This window comes from Ceratina calcarata, unplaced genomic scaffold, assembly GCF_001652005.2.
Source record: "Ceratina calcarata isolate Rehan_Ccalc_2016 unplaced genomic scaffold, ASM165200v1 scaffold447.2, whole genome shotgun sequence".
NCBI lineage: Eukaryota > Metazoa > Arthropoda > Insecta > Hymenoptera > Apidae > Ceratina > Ceratina calcarata.
In genome coordinates, this window is record NW_017168598.1 from 80,809 (window position 1) to 106,971 (window position 26,163).

At 39.8% G+C, this 26,163-nt stretch overlaps 2 protein-coding genes and 1 long non-coding RNA gene across 7 annotated transcripts in view; 1 reads left to right on the forward strand and 2 right to left on the reverse strand.

The window, feature by feature from the left end:
- Positions 1 to 13: 13 nt before the first annotated feature.
- Rbcn-3A (rabconnectin-3 alpha) lies at positions 14 to 18,944 on the reverse strand. 4 transcript variants are annotated; one of them, XM_018028285.2, is made up of 37 exons: positions 18,684 to 18,944; positions 18,007 to 18,204; positions 17,777 to 17,930; positions 16,946 to 17,023; positions 16,374 to 16,586; positions 16,145 to 16,280; positions 15,871 to 16,068; positions 15,615 to 15,796; positions 15,328 to 15,540; positions 15,098 to 15,251; positions 14,664 to 15,028; positions 14,265 to 14,557; positions 13,962 to 14,171; positions 13,606 to 13,896; positions 13,387 to 13,539; positions 12,907 to 13,165; positions 12,596 to 12,837; positions 12,226 to 12,442; positions 11,780 to 12,142; positions 7,796 to 10,870; positions 7,601 to 7,738; positions 7,300 to 7,532; positions 7,048 to 7,229; positions 6,614 to 6,980; positions 6,301 to 6,540; positions 5,964 to 6,216; positions 5,678 to 5,882; positions 5,333 to 5,603; positions 5,082 to 5,255; positions 4,356 to 4,454; positions 3,133 to 3,219; positions 2,114 to 2,174; positions 1,789 to 1,997; positions 1,563 to 1,707; positions 1,270 to 1,487; positions 1,094 to 1,177; positions 14 to 746 (listed from the first exon to the last, which is right to left on the reverse strand). In XM_018028285.2, the coding sequence occupies exons 1-37, from the start codon at positions 18,768 to 18,770 to the stop codon at positions 630 to 632; spliced, it is 10,164 nt and encodes a 3,387-aa protein (XP_017883774.1). In that variant the 5' UTR covers positions 18,771 to 18,944; the 3' UTR covers positions 14 to 629. The 4 variants fall into 4 exon arrangements, with proteins under 4 accessions (XP_017883774.1, XP_026671185.1, XP_026671187.1 ...); XM_026815384.1 differs by having other exon boundaries at positions 14,265 to 14,578; positions 15,615 to 15,814; XM_026815386.1 differs by lacking the exon at positions 3,133 to 3,219.
- Positions 18,945 to 19,045: 101 nt separating this feature from the next.
- LOC113464625 (uncharacterized) lies at positions 19,046 to 22,453 on the forward strand. Its single transcript, XR_003389472.1, has 3 exons — positions 19,046 to 19,224; positions 20,029 to 20,063; positions 22,373 to 22,453. It is a non-coding gene; the product is annotated as an uncharacterized LOC113464625 (long non-coding RNA).
- The window catches only part of LOC108627183 (dynein heavy chain 7, axonemal-like), a 10,564-nt gene continuing 3,963 nt past the window's right edge, over positions 19,563 to 26,163 (reverse strand). The window contains exons 4-17 of one of the 2 annotated variants that reach the window (XM_026815387.1): positions 25,822 to 26,109; positions 25,561 to 25,752; positions 25,105 to 25,331; positions 24,496 to 24,866; positions 24,240 to 24,420; positions 23,667 to 23,855; positions 22,803 to 23,400; positions 22,419 to 22,629; positions 22,318 to 22,326; positions 22,086 to 22,097; positions 21,783 to 22,017; positions 21,557 to 21,708; positions 20,062 to 20,346; positions 19,563 to 19,832 (exon numbers count right to left, since the gene is read on the reverse strand). In XM_026815387.1, the coding sequence (XP_026671188.1) occupies positions 19,626 to 19,832; positions 20,062 to 20,346; positions 21,557 to 21,708; positions 21,783 to 22,017; positions 22,086 to 22,097; positions 22,318 to 22,326; positions 22,419 to 22,629; positions 22,803 to 23,400; positions 23,667 to 23,855; positions 24,240 to 24,420; positions 24,496 to 24,866; positions 25,105 to 25,331; positions 25,561 to 25,752; positions 25,822 to 26,109 (3,157 nt within the window). In that variant the 3' untranslated portion in view covers positions 19,563 to 19,625. The remainder of the gene's footprint in view (positions 19,833 to 20,061; positions 20,347 to 21,556; positions 21,709 to 21,782; positions 22,018 to 22,085; positions 22,098 to 22,317; positions 22,327 to 22,418; positions 22,630 to 22,802; positions 23,401 to 23,666; positions 23,856 to 24,239; positions 24,421 to 24,495; positions 24,867 to 25,104; positions 25,332 to 25,560; positions 25,753 to 25,821; positions 26,110 to 26,163) is intronic. The other variant, XM_026815388.1, reaches the window with a different exon arrangement.

Consider the following 26,163-nt stretch of genomic DNA (forward strand, 5'->3'; position numbering starts at 1 on the left):
AATATATATATATATTCCGCCACGATGTAAATAAATAGGGCTACGTCTTCTCCGTACGACGAAAAGTTAATTGTACAATACTAGATTTGCAAATGCAAAAACAACATAATACATGTATGTTTAATACTCATATATAATTAACAGCTCGATTGTAGTTTTGGCTCGTTTGTCTAACTTTAATTCTCTACAAAGGAACAACAATCGCCGCGGTAAATCAAGGAAACTTTCAACAATCTGCAATTTAAGCCTGCGTTTCTAAACAGAAGAAAAACAGAAAATAAGTTTCAATTTTAAACATACTATCAGCTGAATGACTCTTCTTTTTTTTAATACTTTAAATACATCGATGATTATAATTATTTTCTCGTATATTTTTCATTATCGCCGTGTGTGGTCAGTTTCTTAAGGCAAAAACAAAAACAGGCGTGCTCGATAACTTGAACGTCGAATTTTTATCTACGATAAGTTCCTTATGCGGTCTTGCGTAAGAAAGAGTTTAATAAGGAACGTATGCACGCGATTCTCATATCTCAGCGTTTATGATTTTAGCGGTAGTTTGCATTCGTTTTATAAGCGAACGAACTTATTTTTATTTACCTAACGGAACATCTTGATGCTCTTCAACTAGTTTAGTATAAAGTGTGCACGACGCAATCTCGTTCCGGCAGCTGACGCACTTTCATCGAACCGTCCGCGCCGCATGAAAATAAACGGCCAGCAGGATCGACGTGCAATTGCGTTACGCCCTGCAAACGAATTGTTAATTACAATTCTATGTACCATATCATGATATAAAAACATAAAGTGTGTTCTTGCGCATCCATTTGAACAATTAATCATGGACGCTTCCACTCATCGGCCATTTTGCATTTCTAACCAATTACGCTTCATATTAAAACAGAGCGAATTTTAAAATCGTAAACATATCAAAAATTAAGTTCTCGGAGTGTAATATATATGCGTGTTTGGACTAAACAATAGGTCATCGTACTTCCAATATGGCCAACGAATGGAAGATGCAAACAGCATTATATTTTTACATCATGGTACCATATAAATATTGAATGGTTTTTTTTAACAATAATTAACTTACCTGTCCGATGTTTTTAAAGAAACTAGATCGTGGATGCTCCCCGGGGAAAGAATAAAGCAGAGAATGGGCAGTTAGTCCCCATACCTGACCAGAGACATTCAAATATAATAGTTAATTCTCACGTACATTAATAAAGCTGTTTTTTTATTCTTCCACACATTGGTAAAAATTGTTACCTTAATATCACCGTCACCAGCTCCACTGACAAAGAATTCTTCGTGCGGGTCGAGAGCCAAGCACTTGATAGCCGATTCATGAGCCTGGAAACGATGCCTCTGTTGTCGTTGCCGTACATCAAATATATTGATGTCGCCTTTCTTTCCACCGCTGATCAAAAGCTGATGTTGAGGTGCAAGTATTAACGAGCTAGCTCCTTGCTCGTGACACATAAAGCCTAACAGAATAAGAAACAATCTGATAAATTGCCTTTCCTACATCCTCGACGTAATACAAGGGAGATGATACGAACCTTGAATGAGAGATTTATTTTGCGGAAGTAGAGTATCCCAAAGCGCTACGTTACGTCCTTCGGAACCATGACCGGCAGTGGCAATCAAGCTGCAGGCACCAAGGAAGACAAAATCGGCCGTCACCTTACTATGGCACTGATAATTCTGTGGGAAGACATAACAATTATTCAAGTACATTAGTGATACAGAATGAGAGGATAACTACTTTATAAAAAAGCATCTTACAAAGAATGGTCGCGCCGTTCCTTCTCTGCAGGCCACTTGGAACAGACTGAGATGCCCATCGGAATCTGCGACACCGAACTTGTTACCGTGATGCGAGAATCGAACTCGGGTCACTTTGGCAAAGGTGCCCGATGGTCTAGGAGTCGCAACAGCGGTCTGATGCCCCCATTCCCAAAGAGACACGGAGCCATCCTGAGAGCCCGTCAAATCTATTCGTCCGGACATCGACAGGTATTATTATCCAGTAGTAAAAAAAAAATAACTTCTTAAATGATTCTTACAGAACGTGCCAAAGACAAATCCAATAAATTGATAATATGCTTACATAATGGCAGAAGAGGATGCGAAGAGATTCTCCTGACGCCGTCGATTTTATGCTTCAGAATCTGTCGGGACAGAATGTCAGGCATTATTAGATTAAATCGAAGCTGTGTAAATTATTGCTAAACGGTTATTCGCAAACAGTACGTACATGTATAAATTTCTCTGGGAGAAGAAATCAAGTTAGCTCTATAAACTTTAGCGCACATGTACATCAGAATACAACGAGAGAAGAAAAAAAAAAAACAAAAACGGAGAACTGGGGAAGATATCGCTGAACATATGTCTGTACTTTTCTATATGTACATATAAACCTAGTATTAAATCAGCCTGGTTCTACGTTTCAAAAACGCATGCCATTAAGATTCTTCATATCGTTTGTTGGTTTTCTAACTCGAAGGAAACGAAAACCTAATGCTTACTCTGTTGGGTCCACTAGGTTTCATCTCTCAGTTTCATATACAGATTGCAACAAAGATTGTATCTAATCACAAGACAGGAGCAATTGCTAATATTAAGATGAAAAGCTAGCAGACTCAGCTTGAGGTTTAAATAAAAGTGCATGATTCTTTGATCGTAGGGTACAAATAATCTGAATAGAAGCACACATACAAGGCGGTAACAATCAAATGACACAAAATGCTCGATGAAGTAATCTTATAGGAAAAATCAAGCATGCAAGATTTATGTGTTCTGCTTTTATCTATGATAATTAAATTAAAAAGCAAAACGTAAAACTCCGGAACGGAGAGAATGACGATGACGATGAAGAGATTGTCTATAAGACCGATACAAAATTGTAGGATTCGTTAAACAAGTCACGTTGTAAATTCAGTAATGCCGATGTTTACAACGTTTAAGAGTGTTAATACAAGAAATAGAACGTGGAGGGACGGTGAATGAAACGAGAGAAAGGGATGATGAACATAAAGAATTATAGGATGTAAAGTCGGCGCTAGGTACGAATGGTATATACCGGGATGTATCATACAGATGATTGGGTCTGTTAGAAGTTAATCTCACCGGTTGCAACAAGTGTTTGCTCCTATCGGCAACAAATTGACAGAAACGCAGGTCGTGGGAGCCAGGAAAAGCGGGCATCCCCTTCATCTGAGCGAGCGAACGAGCCACCAGGTCATTGACGTCAGTCAGACGCAAACCAAGTTAGACGTTAGGCAAGCATTGAACAAGGAACATTGTTTCTGTCACCAGATGTGCTACTTTGACGCGACCCAGTGCGTCGGCTACTCGGTATCACACATTTTCACGGCTATCAACAGTCAGCTTCCTGCGAGATCTCATTCGTTTTATTAAACTAATGAAAAGTATGTTGTAAATTTTACTTAGAAATTTCGAGATCTGAATAGTGATAGTTCACTTTAGCGTGAATTTCTCGCAGGAAGAGAGTTTCGTGGCAACCGTGCTCGAATCGTGTATCTTAAGAAAGGTGATTTATAGTGCAAATTTGTATACAAGTCATGCAACGGTCGATTCCTCCGATTGCTCTCAGAGCAGGGAACAAGAAGTATACTCATTTATATTCTTGACACACGTTCCAGAGTACAAATTGCACTTAATTAAGGTATTTAAACAACTTGTATAATGTTAGTAACGTTAGTCACACAATAAGCATTGGAACTCGCTTTAAACGACCTTAAATTACATTATCGATATAATAGAATTTTTGTTTGAATCTCTTCTTTCAAATGATCTGCGAAGCGGTTCTTGGAAATATTTAAAAGAAATAATAACTGTAGCGTTACATGTTATATTACTCTTCATACGCTTTTCTTTCAACCCAAACATTCCTGAAGTGTAGTGGCTGACAGAAGTATTCAGACACCTTTCAAACAGAATGACTTTTTTAATATTCGAGCAAACAACATAATTTTCTATGGGATTTCTAAGCCTTCTAATGTTCCAAAGAAAATTCGAATCACTTGGTCGAATATTAAAAAAGTGATTCCGTTTTAAAAGGTGTCTGGACACTCTCATGAGCTACCGTATAACGTTAGACAATCGGGGCATTATTCCTTCTTCGTTTTCGTTTCAAAGAACACACGATTATTTACATACGAAAAAAGGATCATCGGACAGTAACTCAGAAACATCTGGGTTCGGTTTAAGTAGGAACACAATACATGTAAAAGTATAAATATTTCAGAAGACAAATATACGACTGTACAGTGCTCAATGTTTAAGTATGCGAGTCACTTTCGCTAATTACGAACACGTGGGACACTTACCACGCTAGCTCCTCTTCCACTTTGACTGGCGATACCCGATTGAGTCTGTGGGCTGTTCGTCTGCGGGCTTTGGGCAAGCAACGGTCGATCTGCTGCAGTCTGTATACAGTCAACGCATTCACATTAGACCAACGATTTACCATAATTTACATTTCGCGAAATACAGTCGTATTTCCCAAAGCTAATGTAAAATATTGAAGTGAGAGGTTCTTGACATCATTTTAAACAACATTTTCCTTAGCGAAAAGTTGTCCGAGGCGTGGTTGAGGAGTTATTAACAAAAAACCACGACCAATCAGAGCGCTCTGTTGGCACGAGGTTCCAATCCGGACGCCCGGCTTTGGACGCGTGAACAAGCGCTCCGTTCAAGACGAAGCGTTTTAAAAAAATGACGAATAATAAACTACATGAATAACAATGCAAGGAAATTAATAACAATTAATACATTTAATCGTTATTCAAATGGAATGGATAAGGAAATGATAGATTGTTGATAGGCCGAGCGTCCGGATCCGAGCCAACGATTCCGATTCGCAGCTCGCGCCAACCGAGCACTCTGATTTGTTTTGTTAATAACTATTCAAGAGTTTTTTGTTAATAACTACTCAACCACGCCTCGGACAACTTTTTCGCTAAGAAAAATGTTGTTTAAAATTATGTCAGGAACCTCCTATTTCAATATCTTACACTAGTTTTGGGACACTCTGTACATTTTTAATGGTATACCTGGATGACTAAGAAACTAGTTGGTTGCACCGGTTCGGGTTCTGGCTGTTTGTTCAAATTAATAATATCGAATTCGCACTCGTCTTCCAACCAGGACGGAAGTTCTAGTAATAGCGATATATTCATCTCTTGCACTTCTCGCGGAGTGGCCAGAGCCATTAACCCTGGGTTCACCTGAATCATCGATAATAATGTGTCAGCATTATAAAGTTTTTATTGTTACCGAAATCGTACAATTGAAATTGGCGAACCTGATTAAGACAGAAGGCACTGATACTATCTTGTTCCTTGTGAATAATTCGAACGGGCTCAGGCAAGCTGGTGGTTCCGCTATCGCTACCTTTGTCGTCCGCGGTTGTTCCACGATTCAAATTGTCAATCGCGGCTTGGTTGCTCTCGAGAATCGATGACAGCGATCTACGTTTCCCGAAGACGGCTCGGATAAATATCTCCTGCACGGATTCTTGACGCACCAAGTAGCACCACAACCGATTTGCAGGCGCCGCCGATGCTAAACGCGTACTAAAATACGATACGAACGATTAAATAAGATGAAATCGTATTGGGTGTCTGTAGATCAAGCTTTACGGTCTTACTTGAACGGGGTATTGCTCTTTTCGAGTAGCGACCGGTATTTATGAATCGCCGGTTTCCCCGGCGTGGGAGCTGGATCTGGTGCGCAACCAGGGATGTAATTGATCGGCGGTGGTCCTCTACCGTCCACTTCCTCGCGTAACGTTTCTTGCCATTGTGCCACCACGGCTAATGTCCCATGAATCAACGGACTATTCACGGGCAACTCTGTATGTGAAAATATATTATTTATAATAATCGTTGACTTGTATCTTTGGACGAGATATTTCGCAAATGAAAACAGCATACCTTGCATCTCTATGCCGGCGACATTCAAGAAGTCCTGAAGCTGTTTTTGCAGTATTTTCACTATAGCTAATCGCATAACACACCAACTATACGAGTTTGGATTCGAGTGTTCTGTATTGTCCTTTGGTTTATTCTTTGGTTTCGAATTGGTGTCGAACACGTCTTCCTCTTCCTCAGAGGAGTCCAGATCCGACACCGCGGAATCGGAAGAATCGTAATCGATTTCATCCGCGTACTCGCGATCTATTTGCGGCTGTATTAATAAATGAACAGAAGAAAGTATTACAGCATCGAGAAAAACAGATATAGAATCGGGACTCTTGAAAATTGAACTCACCTTCATTAAGAAGTAGGATATCATGCTCATTTGAGGTGAAACGAATTGTTCCCTATACGTCGGTTTGTCTTCCTTCATGTTTGGCTGCTGACACGTGAACTGACCCAACAGTTTCATGTTCAGTTTTACACGCTGCTTGGTCAACGAGGTCATAGTGTTCCACATGGCTCCCGCGGCGCTTTGCGTTTCGGTCGAGCCACCATTAGTAGTTCCTTTGTCTATCGAACCGCTCCCTCCACCCTTAAATATAGAATAAAAAGTATTATAAAAAATGCGACAATGAGATAAAACAAACAAGAAGACAGCTGTATACCTGACTACTCGTGCTCGCAACGCGTAGCAATTTCTTTACTCCGCCTCCAAACAGACAAGACCAGGTGCTATTGTCAAAATGCTGACCCACAAGTCTATAAAGAATGTGACTGTCGCAGCTCCACAACGCGTAAACAACCAAACTCATGTAAGTCGCTACGAATGATTCGCAGAGAAGAATATTCAATTTCGGCGTATCTTCGTCCTTCTCACGGGCCAACAGCGCGCGCAAGTTGGTCACGCCTGGCCACTTGGACGGAGAAGTGGTAATACAAACACCGTCGTCCGTCGAGTACCTCCGATGATGTCGATTCGACGCTACCAAGTGCCCTCCCGAGAACGTCTCGATCTCTGCAAATGCTGGGAAACTACGCGAAGCAACAACTTTGTCATTTCGAATTGTTCACAGAAACTTTTGTATTCTTCTAAACTCACCTGTCCGGCTGTTGATGTTTCATGACGAAAGTGTCGGAGTCGCAGAGCGATTGGTAAATGCAAGCGCTCAAGGCGACTGCCAAATCCCTCATTATGAACACTTCGCAGTAATGCGTGTTCCTCGTAGGCATCGGTGGATTACGATATTCTACTAACGTCTGCAGCATATCGTGGGCTAGGGACTGAACAAGTCTTTCATGTTGAATACTATACTTCGCGAGCATTTCAGTTCATTTCAACTGATGTACGTACTTGCAGGTGTCTGACTGGATCAGCGACGACGGTTTTGTTGCACGCGACGCTGGCACTGAGAAGAGGAAGAGTAGTCGGGAACGGAAGCGGACTAAGTAACTGCTGTTGCGTTTTCTCTTGCTGTAATTCTTGCAGTAGGAGGACGAGCTCCATTCTTACGGATGCTAAGCCACCGCCAGATGCTCCGTGGAGGGAGCAATAAGACAGCAGCGTCCGCAATAATGTTTCGTTTGCTGTAGACAGAAATTTGTAACATAAATCGAGGGTTTCCAATCGATCCTTACTAATGTTAACAGAATACCTTTCAGCCATTTTTTCCTTTTGGCAGCTCGTTGCACTTTCGCTTCGAAATCTAATTTCTCGGCTACTAATATTTCATGTAACGTCGGTTGTTCACCAGGCTTAGACGGTGGCACGTCGTCTACCATACCACCTTCGTCTGAAACATAATCATCGTTATTTCACGTTCAAAGAAAATTAACAAATTCTCACTTACATTCCGAAGCGTTGTTCACATCTCCATCTGAACTGACGCTATAATTGCAGAGCTGTTTAAGAGCGTCCACTTCCCTCTCCAACCACACGTACAACTGATATCGGAGCTGACCTCCATCTACTTCAAACCCAGTCGCCAGCGTCGACAATTCTTCCATTAAAATTTTTAAACAGGCCACGAATTTCAACTGCTGCGCCATAATATCCAACTGTCCCGACGATTTAACGCCTGAATCATCTTTTTCTGGATCGTTTACATCAGTGCTGGTTTCTTTTTTATCTAGCTTCATGGTTAACGGTGAGCTGTCGCCGTCTTCGTTCTCAGCGTCATCGTCCCAATTTAATACTAACTCGTCGTCGGTTTGTTTTGTAACCGGCTCCGACCAATCCATAGTTTCCACTGTATCATTTACTTTCGTACTAACGTCCCAACTTATAATTCCTGTGTCTATTTGGAAGTCCTGCGGTCTCGCCTTGCTCGGACTGTTCAAAACGCTTGGCGAGTCCTCGCAGTTCGTCTCCATCACTTTATTCGGTAATTTCGATAAAACCTCGAGGGCGAGGGCCGGACACCCTGCTTTGAAATGTGCGTGGGCCGTAGTGAAGTAAAGTTGTCTTTCCAAAGGTGTAATGCTGTCTTCCAGAGTCAATTGTTTGTCAGGCTGGGTTTTCGTCTCGGTGCCATAACTGAATCCGGGTATGACTACCGAGTGGCCTTTCTTCTTATCTTGCGCGGTAGACGCGATGTATTGTCTGATCAGTAAAGGATGCGTACGGAGGTAAACGTAGAAGTTGAAAACGTTCGGATTCGCCGTGCTACCTTCAGGCTTATCCGATTCATCGTTGTACTGCGGATGTAAGGTTCCAACGTTTGTTAAAAGTAAAGTGTTGAGCGATCCCGAGTGATCCTTGAGAATCCAGAGTGCCATACTACGCAAAAATGGATCTGGATGGGCCTTGTTCATGTCCTGATTCAGGCCATCTTTGTCGCAGCCCAAAATTTCCTCATAAAGCAATCTCCTCAAGTTCGGCGAAGTAGTGTCGTCCTCGTACAATCTAGCAATGACCATCGCTAATTGCAGATCGTTTAATTTATTCAAGCATACCTCAATGGCGTCTCTAAGAGCGCCGGCTAACAAAAAGAACGCTGCGGCATGTTCAAATCTTTGCTTCCCAAGCAAGGCAAACGCATTCTTTAATGCTGCTTTCCTCCAACGATCCTCTGTAAAATTATTAGAGAAGAAAGCCGTCATTCTGTCGTCCCGTTTATTTCTGAACAAGCCCCATACGATATTCTTCTTTTTCATCGCCAAATAGTAGAGGGCCGCGTCGAGAGGATCCTGCTGCAACTGGAACGCTGCTTTAGCAATCTTCTCAATGCATTTCTTCAACACAGCGTTGTTCCTGATCCACCAACCGATCCCAAGCTCCTTTAGTACGTTCCATTTCGGTTGTCCCTTCGCATAAGAAGGAATCAAATTCAGTAGCTCTTCCTCGGATTCAGAATGTGACGCCCAAACAAGATTGTTCGAAGATATACCCTGCTTCTGGAATTGTGCTCTCTGAGCCAAAGGAAGACAACGTATCAAATAATTGTAGTGTTTCATCGCTAACAAGAATCTTAGACCGCAGTCGTCCAACGAATCCATCGAGATATTCTCTCCGTCTGGGATGCCAGTCAAATTTTCCTTCGCTATGGCATTCTTTGCGGCGTCTATTGCGAATCGTTCCGCGAAATCGACATTGCACGTAGAGACAGTGTCAGCTAAGGCGAGCAAATGCATTTGATCCAAGCTCGACAAGCCCGGTAAATGCGTGTGCGTGAGTAACCGCGACAAGAGTCTACCTTGCCTCGGCCCGAAATGAGATATCCCTTGCCTCTCCGGTACCGACGAACGCCTGTCCTTCTGTCGCGTGCAATCGTAATCCTCGTCGAGCATGTCGTCCAGCGACTCACCCTCGTCTAAATTGCTGTCGAACAGTTCATTATAATCTTGCTTGTCCTCGGTTTTGTGCTGAAGCGGGACGTTCGTTTCCTTGTCCGCGATCAACAAGGTCCAAAGCGGCAAGGGAGATATCGACGTTATCTCTGCGTAATCTAACGTGAGCTCTTCCGGTATTTGCGTGGTCGAGCCTCTAGGCTCCAGGGGCGAGGTAGTGCCTACGTAGCTGACCGACATCGTCCTGGAACGCGACCATGCGCCGCCTCGTTGCTTCATCAAACTCTCGTCGTCGGCCCTCAACGAACAAGAACTCCCTATACATCGGACTAGATGCGCTAATATAGCTTTTACCCATCGAATCTTCCCGGAATTCAATAATTCCATCAACTGCTTCGGGTGATACTGAGGTAGAACTGGACAGGCGATTCTCGACGCCTCGAACAGACCGTAATCTGGCATATAATCGAAGTTCAAGTTCTCATTCTGCATTCCACGCTTTTTCTTAGCATCGAGCATAGTTAAATTGATGCTACTAACTCGGGATAGATGAGGCATGGAAGATACGTTGGCCAGGCGCCTCTGCGAAGTTTCATGCGCGAGTGTACGCAGATCCTCGTCCCGTAAGTTTCGACTAGCTTGGAACTCGTCCGACTCCTGGTGTTGCAGATTCGAATGGAAACAATCCTTCTTCGGGTTCGGTTTCCATTGAGAGTAAACGTGCATCTCGGAATCCATACCGACCACTAGAATTCCGTCTCTCACCCAGGATATTTGCATAGGCAACGGTGGCAAACCGTCAGCGGTGGTTAACTCGATTTTTCGTAGTTTCATCCAACGAATCTCGTCGACGAATTGCGGCTGAGCCAGCGACGAAGCTTTACGAAGTATCGGACGATTATTGCTTTGCGATTCTTTCATTGCTTTCATGTTCGCTTGAGCCAGGTCCGAGCACACCGGTGTGAACAACATGATTTTTGACCCGACGGCCACCGTCAAAATGTGAGAACCGTCTTCTTTGGATACCCAATCTAGCTGCACGAGATGCTTCTGTGTCAGGGGACAAGTGTTGCCGTTTTCTATGATCGATTTTCGTAATGACTGTAGAGTGCTGAACGATGGAACAGCTAGCAAGCCTTTAAAACAATGATTAAAAATATACACCGACTCTTATTAACGTTTTAAACTCAACCCTTTGCACTCGAGACGTTCCGGAGCATTTATGCTGAAGTTCGTAGCTCCAACTTAAAATGATTATACATCCAAATTACTATATAAAATTTTATAATTTAATATTTTGCGTATCTTTGTACCTTTAGAAACATTATTTCGTAAACATTAATCATTGTACTTTTCCTTTGTTTGATATTTACTGTAACAATTTCTAAAATGAGTGGCCGGTTTGAGGAAACAAGTATTACAATAATATGTTGTCTGGTGTCTTTCTCCGGGTATATTTCGTCGCGAGCAGACTCTGCAATCCTTCTTAATTCCCGTTAGAATAGTATTCTTCTTTCTATTATTCACCTATTATTCACTTATTACATCATCACCATTATCATCACTACTTTTGTCTTCTATATCGTCAAGCCTTTTGTGTATAGACGTAATTTTCTTATTATGCAACGATAAATCAAATTCATCTTTACTTGAACTTATTTCATTGTCACGTTCCATGCTTATAAGGATCAAAAACTTTAACCGTAATAGTCTTTTTGCCGCGACTGTCAAGGTCGAACTAATGTCGAAAGTAATGCCCGGTCGCTGTTACAGACTAAGGTTCCGATACGAAAAACTTATCTCCAGTTAAAGGAGTATCATTATACACTTATAGGGTCTTATACGTGTGCCGCCTGTCTCTCTAAAGCGCGATAAAAATTTAAGGTGAAATAACCTCCTGGTGAGCGAGAGCCACCCCTCGAATTACCGCACCGAATAATGTGGTGAATGGAAGTCACCTCTTGAGTGCAAAGGGTTAATGAAGACCACTGTAACTAGATTTCAGATGAAGTAGATTTTTTCTCGAAGAGAATTGAATGTTTTACCTGCATTTGATTTAGTGCTCTCCCCGTTCTCTCCGTTCCTCGGCAGTCGCACATCTTCGTGACTAAGCGTTTGCAAGACCTGAGTAAGTCTTTGTTTCTTCTGCAGGAATTTGCTATCATAAAGATAACTCAGGTCTAAATGTTGATCCACCTGAATTCTTGGTAAATGGATATTTTTCAGGTGTATAGTATCTTCTAAAATCCATTCGCTTCCGCCAGTGCTCTCGCATTCGAATATAGCGACGCACAGGTTCACGTATCGAGAATCAGGATCGCTTTTCGTAGGACGGGTAAATGATTTTCCATACTTGTAAGCGCACGCGATGCGCCCGCTGTACGCAGCGCTAATGTTCAATGGTTGTCCTGAAAACAAATATTAAATATAATAAATAAAGGAGAGAATTTTTAAAGTTCTCCTCTTATAAAAGAGAGATATTTGCATGTACCTGTAATGTCAATCGTCGATTCTTGATCTTTTCGTATCATTTCCCATTCGCACCATTCATAGTGCAGTTTGTCCTCTGGTTGTTCCTTCGTCACTTTGCATTTCCAGAAACGTATTGTACTATCGCTGCAAGCAGTAACTACGATATACGGTGCGAAGCAAGCAGGATATATAGAAGAGCTGCTCAAGTGTCCAGCAGCCGGTGCCGCGTGTATCACCTGCACGTGTTCGTAATAATTAATCGCTTTTACCGTTGACAGTACACCTGGCCCTCCTTTTACAGTGAGCCGAGTAAAAGAAAATCATGTAAAAAAATAACGTGTAAAAGAAGGGTCAGGTGTAATTAAAAGAAAATGAAGTCTGATACGAACCTCGACTCCGTCTGGTAACGGCAATTCCTGAGTGCATACTTTCGTAGTTGTGATAAGTACGTGACTGTTCTGAGGTCGCCTTTGAAAGAACACATCCGTCTCGCCTTGACTCTCGCGATGGCTCTGACTAGCTCGACGAGATCTTCTGCCGTCTGCGTGACCGTAGCGCCCCGGAGTTCCCTCCTCCTCTTCGTCTTGCACCAAATGAGAATCCGGAACGTACATCATCGACTCCGACAATCCTATAAATGGTTCAAAACAAAAGTTCCCCGAAGTGCGATCTTTGTCTTAGAAAACTTTTCATGTCGTACCGGTAGTCTCAGGCTGAGATGCGATCACCAAACGCCACATGTGTACAGCTGTACCTTGCTGCGTCCTTTCTAAAACAACTATATAGAACGGTTCTTCGAAAATCGTTGATTGTTGCAGATCTACCATGGCATCTAAGGTAGACTCCATTAAACCTAAGTCATTTACCGAGGTGTCTACACCGGATTGTTTCTCATCGTTTCTATCTCCGGTAATCAATTGTTCTTGGAATACATGTAAGAACTGCGTATTTTGCCAATCCTGAAACCATCACGTTCAAATTCATTTCGATTCTTATTAATACACTACTCAAAAAAATTATAGCATCACGAAATTTGTATAGAAAATTGTCGAAATTTTGGGATGATATTACTCAGATACAAATTATCGTAGAACGATTTTGTGTTTTATATTATTTTAACGTAGAATGATTTTTCTTTTAGTATTATATTTTAATAAGTCGACATCTTGCGTATACATACGTGCGTAGCATCGGCAATAGCATCCAACTGTATAACGCATCCTGGCCTAGCTGTAGACTGTTGAGATACTATCTTTATCCTATCGTGTATCGAGTGCCGAACGCCGTCGTCCGACGACACATCTGTCGAAATACTTGCCATGGAGTAATTATCCTATAAAATATAAAAAGTGATAAATCGATTTATGTAACGAACTTCGTTTTTTTTTTACTAACTTACCATCATTCTGCTCCTTCGTTCACTAATCGATACCTCGGCTAGCAATGTTCTAGCGTCGATGACAGCTTGATATACCCTTAAACATTCGCCGTCGCTGGCAACGAAACAAGCGCTTGGAGAATTTGATAAATTTCCTAAAGTAGTACTCGGTAATAATGTCGGAATCCAGGCGACGTTACAAAATGCTGAGATCTCGGGTGAATTGATACGAGCCAATTCGGAAACCCCACCGCTTTTTGACAGAGGCCCGACCGTGTCTACACGCCAGAGTATTAATTCGCTACAGAATCCCTATAATAATAAAAAATTAAATCATTATAACATGTTTTATTTATTGTTTATTTATTATTACTTACAGTAGGCGAGATATCTTTCCGGGTAGTTTTATTACAGTCCAATTTATTATCTAGATTCTCAGTTGAATCGCTATTCTGACATTGAGACCCGGATTCAGGTAGATTATGATGCGACGTTGTCACCAGTAAGGGTAACACCGGATGACAAGTAATATCGTTCACTCGGAAACGATGCCCCGAGGCTCTCGACGCATGTCCAATACTTAATACCTGTGGAACGATTACATGAAATAATTTATTATTATAAAATACTGACGAAAGATAATTAATTATTAAACAGAGAAATGACGATTCGATACTAACTTGTGTAAATTTCGTTCTATCGGCAAATGTTAATTGCCATAAATTTAAAGTTCCATTCGAATGTTTCGACACCATAGAGACGATCGGACTCGGATGGGTCAACATGTCGTTCACAGCTTCTTGATTAGTTTTCCCAGTATCCAAATGACCATCCCTGTCTTTAGCAGCATTCTGATTCGGATCCGAAGAATTTTCTATATTTTTTAACAGTTCCTGGCCGGTCCGCGACGTCAACGTCGACTGTTCTTCATCTTGCTCTATCAAGCTTGGTAATGGTGTAGCAACATCAGTAGCTGTAACAATTTGAATTTGATCTATTAATTTTTTACGTGCAGACTGGATTTATAGAAAAATCCACTGTCTAATTATGTATTTAAATGCTTGAAAATGTATATCTACCATCGTTTGAAACTTTCGTAGAGGATTTTGCCACTTCTCGTATGTTTAACAAAGGGCCGCCAGTATTATGGGAATACATCGACACGTTGTGGCTCATCGTGGAGGCGTCGCCGAGAGGGAATGCATTCGGAATTCTAGTAGAAAACGATATTTGTGCTTGCCGAAACGAGCCTGGATGATACTCGTCCAGCCATTCAATATGCCAAATCAAAAAGCTCCCATCTATCGGATGAATCGAAAATAGTAGATCCGGATTATGATGCCAATCGCGCAACAACGTCTCTATTTTTGTATCCAGGGAATCCGGGACGTGGTTCATCGAAGGCGTAACGTCGGTCGCGATAGAATTAATTGATGTAGTATTACTGCAAAAAGAACGGTAAAATAAATCTTAGATTCTCGTCGAGATTCGATAAATACAAATAAAAGTGTACCTAAGACTTTGATGGGAATGTGCGCTATGTGGTAAACTATGATGCGATGAAACTGTGTGAGCTGTATGATGTTCGTCGCTACTGTGTTCTTCTTGGCTCATGGATCGAATAGTGCCTCCTGTTTTTTGTACGGCTTGTGATCTTACCCCTTTTTCTATAACGCAGTCAATCGGATTAAAATCAAATTAATTAACGAAAAACAAATGTTCGATCGATCGTAGAAATCTTACTCGATAAACCTTCTTCTTCGGAATCATGCTCGGCATGTTCTACGTCTTGCTGATGCAATCCTTCTTCCTTCTCTACTACTTTACGAGTCAGTTCTTGTAAAATACTTTCAGCTTGCATGGTAAAATGCATTTCCTTATTATTCAACCAATGGAGGATGAAGTTCGGCTCTCTTTCAGGATCTCCGGTGATTAAACTCGGTACCAGCGGTATATCTGTCACACAGAAGATCGTGGGGTTCGTTACAGTGATCTCAGGAACGAGTTTTAGTTATAATGTACAATCGTACCAGTTTCTGCATTGATACTGGCTGCCAAGTGAAAATGCATTCCTGGATAGTGCCCCGTCCCTTGATAACTATTATGAAAATCGTGAACGGAATACGTCGAAGGTAAAGTCGGTAAAGTGGTCGCCGTGGTGTGGCCAGCTTGGTGCTGCTGCTTCGCGTGTCGGCGAATATGAAAACAGGTTCTGCAAAAGACGTATATCCTATAACGTGAATAAAACATAAACACGTTTAATAAGAATCGCAATATGTCGCTTACTTCATGTGCTTGAGACGTTGCATGAAACGATGTTTGTGCATATTGTGATGCCGATGCTTGCCATGGTGGTCGTGCTTGTCGGAGCCCTCAAACTGGCTCATGTTAGCCAGACCTTCGACCTCCGGCGGTATCGTCTCTGCCCATACTCGACAAATGTTGTCCCTACAAGATGTGACCAGCATGTTGGACCCCGATCGCCTAAGTGAGAAGAAGAAAAAAAAAGTTTAGACGGTACGACAACGTAAACGACTATTTCTATCATTTCTTTACATACTTCGGCATATATTTGCTAGTCTTTCGCCAAGATAAATGTGTCACTGCTCGAGGATGGGCAACGTATACAAAACTATAACTGTCGCTACCGAGACATTCTGTCACGTTCGAGTGATCCATATTTCTCGATGAAAACACTGAACAATTTTAGATATAAGCTTCTTAGAATTTCTCTTAAACTGAATCGCTTGTTCGCTTACAACAATTGATTAAACTTTGAATAATCTTACGTTGTTTATTCTCAAACCATATCTTGACTAATCTATCGTTGTATCCCGTCGTAGCGAACAATGTACCGTCCGGGCTGAAGCTCATCAGATGCACCGGTGTGGCCGTGCGGCACTTCCAAACGCAATTCCACGCTCCTGGCTCGTTCCCGCTATTTGAATCTGCAGGCGCTGGACTCTCGGCGTCTCCGCCGATGGAAAATGTGACTGTAGCAGCTGAAAATTAATCGATTCACTTAATTATACAACATATCTTAAAACAAGCTGAGAAAAATTGCATTCTACTTCAAACGCCACTAGTTTCAAAGTATTCCTTGCATTGTTTAAAAATAAAAGAGAGAGCATATCGTCAATTACAAGCCTTTTCTCATACCAAGAGTGCATAAAAGCGTCAAGGTAAGTAGTGTAGTAAGCATTGAATAAAAGTTTTATTAAAGAAAGTTGTAAATGCTAATGTTTTTAGAGTACGTTGCTTTCAACAGCCGTACTAATTGTAAGAATTAAGCTCATTAGCACACAAACTGAATTATTATTGCTCTTTATGTGATGCAGTTTTGCTAAGTAGCAAGACTCACAGTCCGGAGGAACATTTGAAGTATTTTCTTCGCGCCCAGTTACAATACCTTCCTGAGTTCGTAATACATTCTTCATCACTGTACACAATTTCACGATTGTGACAAACCACAAGAATATTACATACATTTATTGCGCCGTCCGGAAAGTTCGTGCTGATTTTTACAGAAAATTTAAAAGCACATTGCAGGACGTTCTTATTTTATATATTCAGGACAACCATTCTTTTAAATAAAATTGCTTTAAATCCAGAACGTAGTAACTATAATCTTTGCTTCACCTTAGAACACTTACTTTATTAAATATCAACACAATCTTATTGAGTGATTTTTTTAACACGTTGAATGCCACGGGGGTCACGGTGACCGGCACTCAACTTGGCAGTGACGCCATGGGGGTCACCGGTGACCGGCGCGCCCAGATTGATAGAAATATATATAATTTAAACAAATGACAATACTTCGCGAAATCGCACTCCAGCGCCACGGGGGTCACCGGTGATCCCGTCGCAATTAATATGTCAAACATTGTTATACACTGTAACTTATCTATTGCAGATAATATTTCAACATTATATGTATCGCATAATAGAAAATTCATCGTGGCGCCATGGACAATCCCTGTAAAATTGGCGTGGCATTCAACATGTTAAAGATACCTGAAATTGCTTTTTAGAATATGTTATTTGTCTTTAATCATTCTGACATACTCAAAAAACTAATGTTACCTACCAAAAATAGGCACGAACTTTCTGGACAACTCAACAAGTTAATACAATTAGTTACAAGTAGTGAACTAAACTATGATTATAGATATAAAAAGGATGAGCTTACGGTGTTCTTCCTGAAACGGTGTTATATTTTGGTGCCATAATTGTAAAAGTTCTCCTCCGGTTAATAATCTCGTTCCTTCCAAATTCCATGACAGAGCACTGATATTCGACTCAGTCGTCAGACTACCAGTTTGAACCCATCGATACTCCAGTTGCTATATATTATTTAAAAAAAACTTGTTACCAAGGGTAATTAAAGGAATAGTATACTAGGAATAAAATCGTACATACATGAGAACATGTGCTATGAATAAGTGGCGTAGGCTCAAATATGCAGACTTGGTTTTCATAAGCAGCAGCTATTTTACCAGTATCAGTGCTGCAGTCCAGGCAACTGATTCTTATATAGTTATGTACAGCTCCAGGAATTATTTGGACTCTTTCAAAGTTATTAGCTAGAATTACTATATTACAACCTGCTGCATATGCCTATAACAGAACAATGTATTTTATAATAGCATGTCATATTAGATTACATACACTGTTATCTCAACAGTAGTTCCTTTCAATTTAAACCATTAAATGTATTTTATTGGACAGATGCAAAAGTAGATCTCACTTATTTGACATGAATTAATGAAAAATATGGGATGAACCTTTCCAACGAGCCAATAGTCCTTAATGTATCATAGTTCTAATTGATTCTTTATTGATAAGAACAATGGAAACAGATAAATTTGCTGATAATCAATGAGGAAGTAATGATTTCATAAAATTCAAGTACAAATAGAGAAATGTCAAATTAATTTGATGAAGTAGGGAGTTGTGAATGTCATGCTGTCTCATGAACAGGAGACACTCCCAATGACTTAAGACTATAACGATCAAGCAGGTAGCCACAAAAATATGATTTAAAAACGCAAACGACTATGAGAAGAGTTGATCAATGCTGAATGCTCGTTACTCACGGTAAACGAGATCCCTTCGACGGAGCCTACAGCGTAGCAGCGATCACCTGCGTTGCAAGCTCCACTTAATATTTGATGACAATTCATTGTCTCCACCGGGTATTAGATCATTCTTTATCGAGATAATTTTCCGACTGTAGGCGTTGGTTGTTCAATCGTTGGCCAACGGATTTTAACAATTTTTCTCAGCTACAACGTTGCCCGAAAGTGACATCACACGGCAGCACCTTCCTTCAATAGCAGCCATCTTTAAATGGATTTTCTTGACGCGCCACCGCCACATTATCACTTTTCATCTCGTTTGTAGAGGACGATTCAAAACCAACAATGGCTCGTTCATTGTTAGTGATCTCTGGGTAAGTATACCGTAGAACAGTTTTCTTACAGTGGTCAGTGTTCGAGGTTATATAACTAATCGGAATTCTACTTCGGAAGATAATAGAAATTTCAAACAGAAAGTTATTTCATGTGAAGTGTGTTAATTAAGTGCACGTGTACGCCCACGTTCCAACAGTTTTTCAAGAAGAAGAGAAACGATAAGGTAAGTAATATAAATATTTCAAGAATATAGATTTTTAACACATTGTTCATCGGTCAGCTCGTTTTTCTTGTTCAATTTCATTGTTATCGTTGACATTTAAAATTGTTGGTCAACAATGCGTTAATTTAAATTGAATAATATAATCTAAATATTGTACTTTTAAAACAACTTTCATCCCTCAATCACATTTCAACGAATTCATGCTTTCCGCCATTTTATGCTTGGAACCAATTGTTCAAACAGGAAAAATAATAATAATAAAAATAAAAAAAATAAAAACAGAAATGGAAAACGTTAAACATTATTCTTACAGTAATATTAAATTAATATCTACAATATTTTATTTATAATGCGTACATTCATCGAAAGTAATATTTTTTAGCTACTATTTATCTTCATTTTTATTCGGCTAGCTGACAAAGTAATGCAACTCCTCTCATGATCCAATGGTCCGGCGGTTTTGTTGTCGGCAAAGTCATGGCGATGACAAAATTCGTTGAATGCCCTGTGGTCGACAAAACGCCACGTCTCTCACTGGTTTTATATACAGGGCATAAATACGTCATTCTTTCAGGTATATCTTCTTTCTTCATTGGCAATAACCACATCTAGAGAGAAATAAATAAATTTTACGTCTAGACGTAATCCTACGTAATAACTTTGAATCGAGTGACCATAATGATTCGTATTAATATTTAGACACATTTTAGGGGATAACTTTTTTAATATTTGACCAAACAATTTAATTAATTTTCTATGGAATGTTAGAAGACTGTACATTCTAACTTAAAGAATATCTCGTAGGAAGAGTGCTACATCGACTGGGAGAATACTTACAGGTAACATACTGTCGTACAGCACTTTTGGAAAACTCTCATCTAATACCATATGAGTTCTATTGAATCTTGCACCATCTAAAAACAATCCGTATATGTATATCCCATCTGTGGGCGGTGACTTTGGCTCCGTATCGACGGGCAGTACGTAGAAATCGAAAACGAGGAGATCTATCGGGATTTGATATTTCCTCGCAAAATTCTGTTGGCTTCCGGTCAAAAATGCTTGAGTGAAGTAGAATCCTGAGATCCAGAACATGACCGGTGGTCCATTATCGTACCAATCCTACGATTACGTTCAGATTAATTTGTTTCTAATCTCAAAATATCAGTTACTGCAGACATTTATGCAAATTCTTCGTTTCATAAATAAAATTAAAAAAATGAAATGCATACCCCCAGCACTCAATGTTGCAAAAATATTGTACTGCAAGATCGCAATATTTCAAATAATGTTGCTGCAGGATTTCCATAAATGAATTTCTGAAAGTACAAATGGTATTTCTATAATTCCTTTACGTTATAATTGTGATTACGATTATGATCTTCTTTATGATTAATTATATTATATTTTCCCAATAATATCGATATAACAATTTCAGATAACATAACAAGTAAGAAACGTATAATTTTGCACTGCAACGTATAAATGCACTGTTGTTGGAATGTTGCAGGAACATTGTACGGTGACAATACTGAAGATATGTTTATTGCAATATTGAGTGCTGTTGGGATATGAACATCTTTTTTAACACGTTGACTGCCGCGCGTATTTCCAATGAAATTTTCTTCAGGCCACAAGTGCCGCTGCACCAAGCATACTCGCAAGAACTTCCCGTTTCGTTTGTTTGCATGATATCATGTTTGCTCATTTATTTACATTATTAAATACCTGAAGTCCTCACTTATTACCGCACCACTCCACACGATCAGTTTGAATCTTTGCCAAATAACGAGCGATATAACTTAAAATCTCTGCCCTAATTCGTTCCAATGTCGAAAAGAAAAATGGAAAACTTATTTCTTAGTAAGACAAATAGCAGTGAAAAAGAAAGCTGTTACGAGGCTTACACAAATTCGGAGAATAGCGACGAGTAGCAATCGTCTGATTCTAATTCGGATATTGATAAGTGCAGTCGTAGTGATATTGAGTGTCATGAAGATACAATTAACGAAATTTTACAAGAATTGATCATTGAGGAAGAAAGAAGAGCTGATGATACCGAAGAAACTACAATTGACCATTTTAACAATTCAATAGTTTTATTACATCCTGCGGAGTATCTTTTCAAATGCCTATGACGATCCTTTGTAAGTAGCCAAATAAGCGTCACCCGTTTTTGGGTGACGCGGCTCGACGAGAAACTTTGCTGTCACCCGAATATGGGTGACGCGACAGCCAACGTGATATTTGAGTATTTTGTATTTACTACTGCACACCGTTGTGCATTACTGAAAATTAGAAGCGCATGAATTTTTATCGAGTAATGTTTTACTTGAAGGAATCGCAAGCGTTCCAGAAAATCGTGCACGTAACTGCCAAGCGGTTTCAGCGATGGGTATGAATTTTCTTTCCACAGAGGTGCTATTCTGTTAGTTAAAATCGCATCGTAGACATCTTCCAGCTCGAAAGACATGACAATCAGACCTAATAAAGATGTAAAATAATTATACTATAAGAAATTGTGAATTAAGTACAGGTGAACGTTGATAGACAGGAACCTTTGATAGCTCGTTTAAGATTATCCAGACTGGTTTTAATGACAGTATTGAGTTTGTTAAATCGTTCCATTTCTTGTACCAGCACGGTGTTCATACTTTGCTCGTAGGACGTTGGGTATTTCTTAAGGGCTGTTTTAAGGTCGTATTCTACTGGCAATCTTTGTAGGATATCATCGGACATTTTCAATACTATTTCGTCAGGCGAGATTTCGCCAGCTCCGGGCCTGATTTTCTCCTGGTATCAAAATCACGTCAAGTTTTAATTTATTAATTCGTTATTAGAATTTCTATAAATTTACTGACCTGCCATAAATCCTACAGTTTTGGCAAACGTATAAATGTTGAAGAAAAATGATTAGAAGTAAAAAGAATTGAGATAGACAACGGATTTTATAGATTAAAAATTGGCAGTGAATATAAAGAATGCTTGCCATGTTCAGAAAATGTATTAAAAGATGATTGCTTTTTACAAAGAAATGTCTATGTTTCATTTTAAATAAAAATCCGTAGTCTCTAAACAGGATGTTATACGTACCACACGATCCTGGGCAAAAGTACGATTTAAAGAAAATAATTTAATTTGTATACAGGTGTTCGTGTAAAAACGATTCGTTTAAGAGAAATCGATTCAAATACCTGAGTTAGTAAAAGAGATGAGAATAAGAGATCCGTCTCGTGTTGATCTTTGATAATATCCGCGTTGTCGTTCATACCGAAAACGCTTGGCTCAGTAATCAACGGTAAACTCCTTGTATACTCCATGTACGCTTCATGTTCTCGCACGGTTGGGCAATAATAAATCGTCGACGCGTCGTCGAAGTAATAACGCTTCTCAGTAAGTACCTCCCTGTAGACATTATTATGAAATCATATTAGATGATTCATATACGATAATAAATAGACTGCGGATGTTAAGTAGTTATAAGAAATTTGAATGTGCACAAATAAACACTGCATGCTATTTATAAAAACACAGCAAAGTGCATGTTGCAATTTTAAATGATAAACTCAAATATTTACTCGCGATAAAATTTCGCCAGGATAGTGATCAGAGTTCTGCGGTCCCAATTGTCGGTCACTCTTCCACCATAATTACATTCCCCAGTTAAATACTTCAAAGCGTCGAATCGCACGTCTGCGAACTGATCCAGGAAGAGATGCAGCTGTAAAACACTGATTCGAAGATCAGTCTCGTTGAACTCGTAACGAATGTTCCAGCCAATCGGACCGAAGTGTCTCCTCTCTTGTATCACAGCGTGAAAGAAGCACAGGGAATAAAGAAGTTTCTTAAAGTACTCGGATTGACCGCAGGATTCGAAGAAATCGGGATCGTTGATCGGGTCGCCTGAGAAGGATCTGACTATGTTCGCCCTGAGACCTTTCGGCGGCTCGTTCGTCATTTTTATGCTGTTCTCTAATACCGAGGAAGGGAAGTGTTCCGACGGATAGCTCGTTAACCATAATCGAAACTCCGAGTGGATAGTGTCAGGCATTAGACCTTCGCAAATTTTTTCTAAAGTGCTCATCCAACTGATCGCCAAATGACAATTCTGGAGGACCACCCAATTGCCTACTAGTACAGCTGTTTGAATCGTTTCCTCAGCTATTGGCCCTTGTCCTAATTTATATTATAATTTAATTTAATAATATTCATTTAAATATTTTTTAACGATACAGTGAAGTATTTAAGTAAAACCAATTTCAGTAATTTATAAAATTGAGATATCATGCTATTTGTGTTTCTTACAAATCTTAGAATTATACTCTTTTATTTTATGAAACCTTTTAATTTTTGTAGGTATTCTATTGAAATTAGTGCTTTTTCCATCAGGCAGTGATTTACAGTCTCGTTTTTATTTAAATACCTTCAACAAACTTACTCACCTTGACCAAGTGAGAGATAAATAAGGCGAGTGGCACTGTAGCCTTGCTCATCCGCAAACGAGAGCAACAATTGTGCCGGATCAGTGCCGGGAGTCAATATAAATATCAACGGAGTGCAGCAATTCGAGTCTGCATACGACGAGGCCAAATCGAACGGTGGAGGATCAACAAATTGCGTACCGAGTTCCCCTAAAAATTGCAATTATCGATGTTAGTAAATTCTTTTTATACAGGGTTTCCCCGAAAAGATGTTAGAACCGAAGAGAGGTGTTTTTGAACAATAATTTCCTTTCGCAAAATGCAAAGTGAAAGCATGGTTTTTGTATTATTAATAAACAATAATGGCCAATAAGTGTAGGGCCCGCGCTGAGCCACGGCAGTGGTGGCTGAGATCGTGGCACTCGGCCATTGGTCAGCGCAGGCCTTGTGCGCGCTCTCATTGGTCAGTGTTTTTCGTTAATAATTCAAAAACCATGGCTCACTTTGCATTTTAGCAAAAGAAATTGTTATTCAGAAACACCTACAGATTCACTTTTTCTAGGATACCCTGTATACATTTAAAAAGATTAGCACCTTCGACGAAATTCTGTACTCCTGGGATTATTTTATCAGGACGAATACATCTTAATATCAGCAGTCTTTTGAACAATGTGACGTTATGAAACGGTGGAGGAATCGCATCATTTTGCGGTTCCTTCGAATCGAACAGAACCCTCCACTGTTCTGTCTTCTCCGTGAACTCTTTCCGAATACCCTAAAAGAATTACGGGTACACATAAATACTACATTTATCGGAAAAGCGATTTCTTCAATGAATTTTAAATTCTACCGAGAAATCCTCGACATCGTCTAAATTACACAGTTCATTCCATTGTTTAGAAGGTAGCCAGGTAGTCGGATTTTCATACGGATTGTCTATAGCGATTCCGCCCGTTAGTAAAAATGTCCATTGAGGTATGCAAAGCTTCCCTCGCTGCTCGATCAAGTTAACAGCAAGCAGTAATGAAAATAATAGTTTGTCCTTCTCGAATAAGGATCTGCACACGTTGGCGTAAAGAGAATACGTGAAATATTTCATCAGATCTTTTAATCGTTGTTCAACGCTTTCCGCCGGTTCCGTATTGTCGATGGATAGTTCGAATAGATTTACGAACCATGTTAACGAGTACTGATACATCGGGTCGATATTTACCAGCGTGGCTAAAAGAAAAACTGAATTTAATGAGCATAGTAATTAATTAAAAAGCATAATAATGTGTGTAATTCAGGGGTCGTCAAAGTCGTCGACCTCCTGAGTTTGGGGGTCGATAATAAAGAAATCTGTCATTGTTGCATTTTTTTTTTACAAATGATATAAAAATTCTATCAATTGTTATAAGAATTGATTGAATTGGTTCATACAATCTTAATTGATAAGAAGATAATTAGATTTAAGTACCGATGGTAAAAAATAAGACTGTGGAATACACAGCTATTGGCGTATATTGTAATCTGGCTTCGTCGATCGACTTCTCCGTTTGCTCAGCAGCCGCTTGTTTTATTTGAATTTCATTACTTAGATTCTTCGAGGACGTTAAAACATCCACAGCTTCTTCGTCTTCTAAAATGTTACCCTCGGCTATTGATAGTATCTCCAAGATTTTGTCCTCTGTCTCTTTCAGTAATCTAAGTGTATGAATAGACATCAGATTTTATGTATTAACATAAAAAATAGCATTTTGGAGTAGAATTGCAGAATGTTTCTTTAAACAATTTTAACATCTGAAGAAAAAATCTCAAAGACTAAATTTTTCTTTGAAATCAAAGGTGAGGAATCTAGCTTGCATCTTTCAAACTCAGGCAATTTTTAACAGAAATCACGTGATGCCATAATTTCTTTTAATAGTAGACCCACTTTTTGTTCGCAGCTCCCTGCATGATTAATGCGTTCTTTTCCGACTCCAAGTCAGGCCTTTCTTTTGCGACGACGATACCCAGTAACTGGTCCTCCAATCCAGTCGGTGTGATCATGAAATTCAATAACGTTACCTTAACAGCCACCTCTGGTAAATAATGAGGATTCCTTAATCTCGTAGTGATGTAAAATCTGAAACAATACTCGTTTGATTTAATAGAAAACGTGCATACTAAGACTGTTTCTTAATTCTAAGGGTACCTGAAATTAGTATTGTACTCGATGATCGTGTCACCGAACTTGATACAAAGTGCCCCAGCTTGTCTGAACGTTTCTTTAAGTAGAATTGGTTCAAGTACGGCGTCTAATTCCTCGGTAACATGTTCCAAAAGCACTGGTTGCCCGAATTGCAACGCGTTCTCCAACACGCGACCATAATCAAGTTGAGTCAGTCGAATGATATTCAAATTATTCTCCCTCTCCATATTTTTGATCCATCTGTTAGCTTGGCCTTGGGGATCGATTATCAGTGGCCATCTTCTCGCATTCCTAAATAATTATTCCTTTAATCTTTCATTTCCTTAACACTAGATTGCCCAAGGA

Bases quoted from the DNA above. Each gene is read 5' to 3' on its own strand.
- Rbcn-3A (XM_026815384.1), bottom strand. From the start codon at position 18,770: ATGAATTGTCATCAAATATTAAGTGGAGCTTGCAACGCAGGTGATCGC. The intron at 1,708-1,788 runs GTAAGATGCTTT...GTCTTCCCACAG, and splicing joins GAACGGCGCGACCATTCTTT to AATTATCAGTGCCATAGTAA. The intron at 1,178-1,269 runs GTAACAATTTTT...GTCTCTGGTCAG, and splicing joins CTGGTGACGGTGATATTAAG to GTATGGGGACTAACTGCCCA.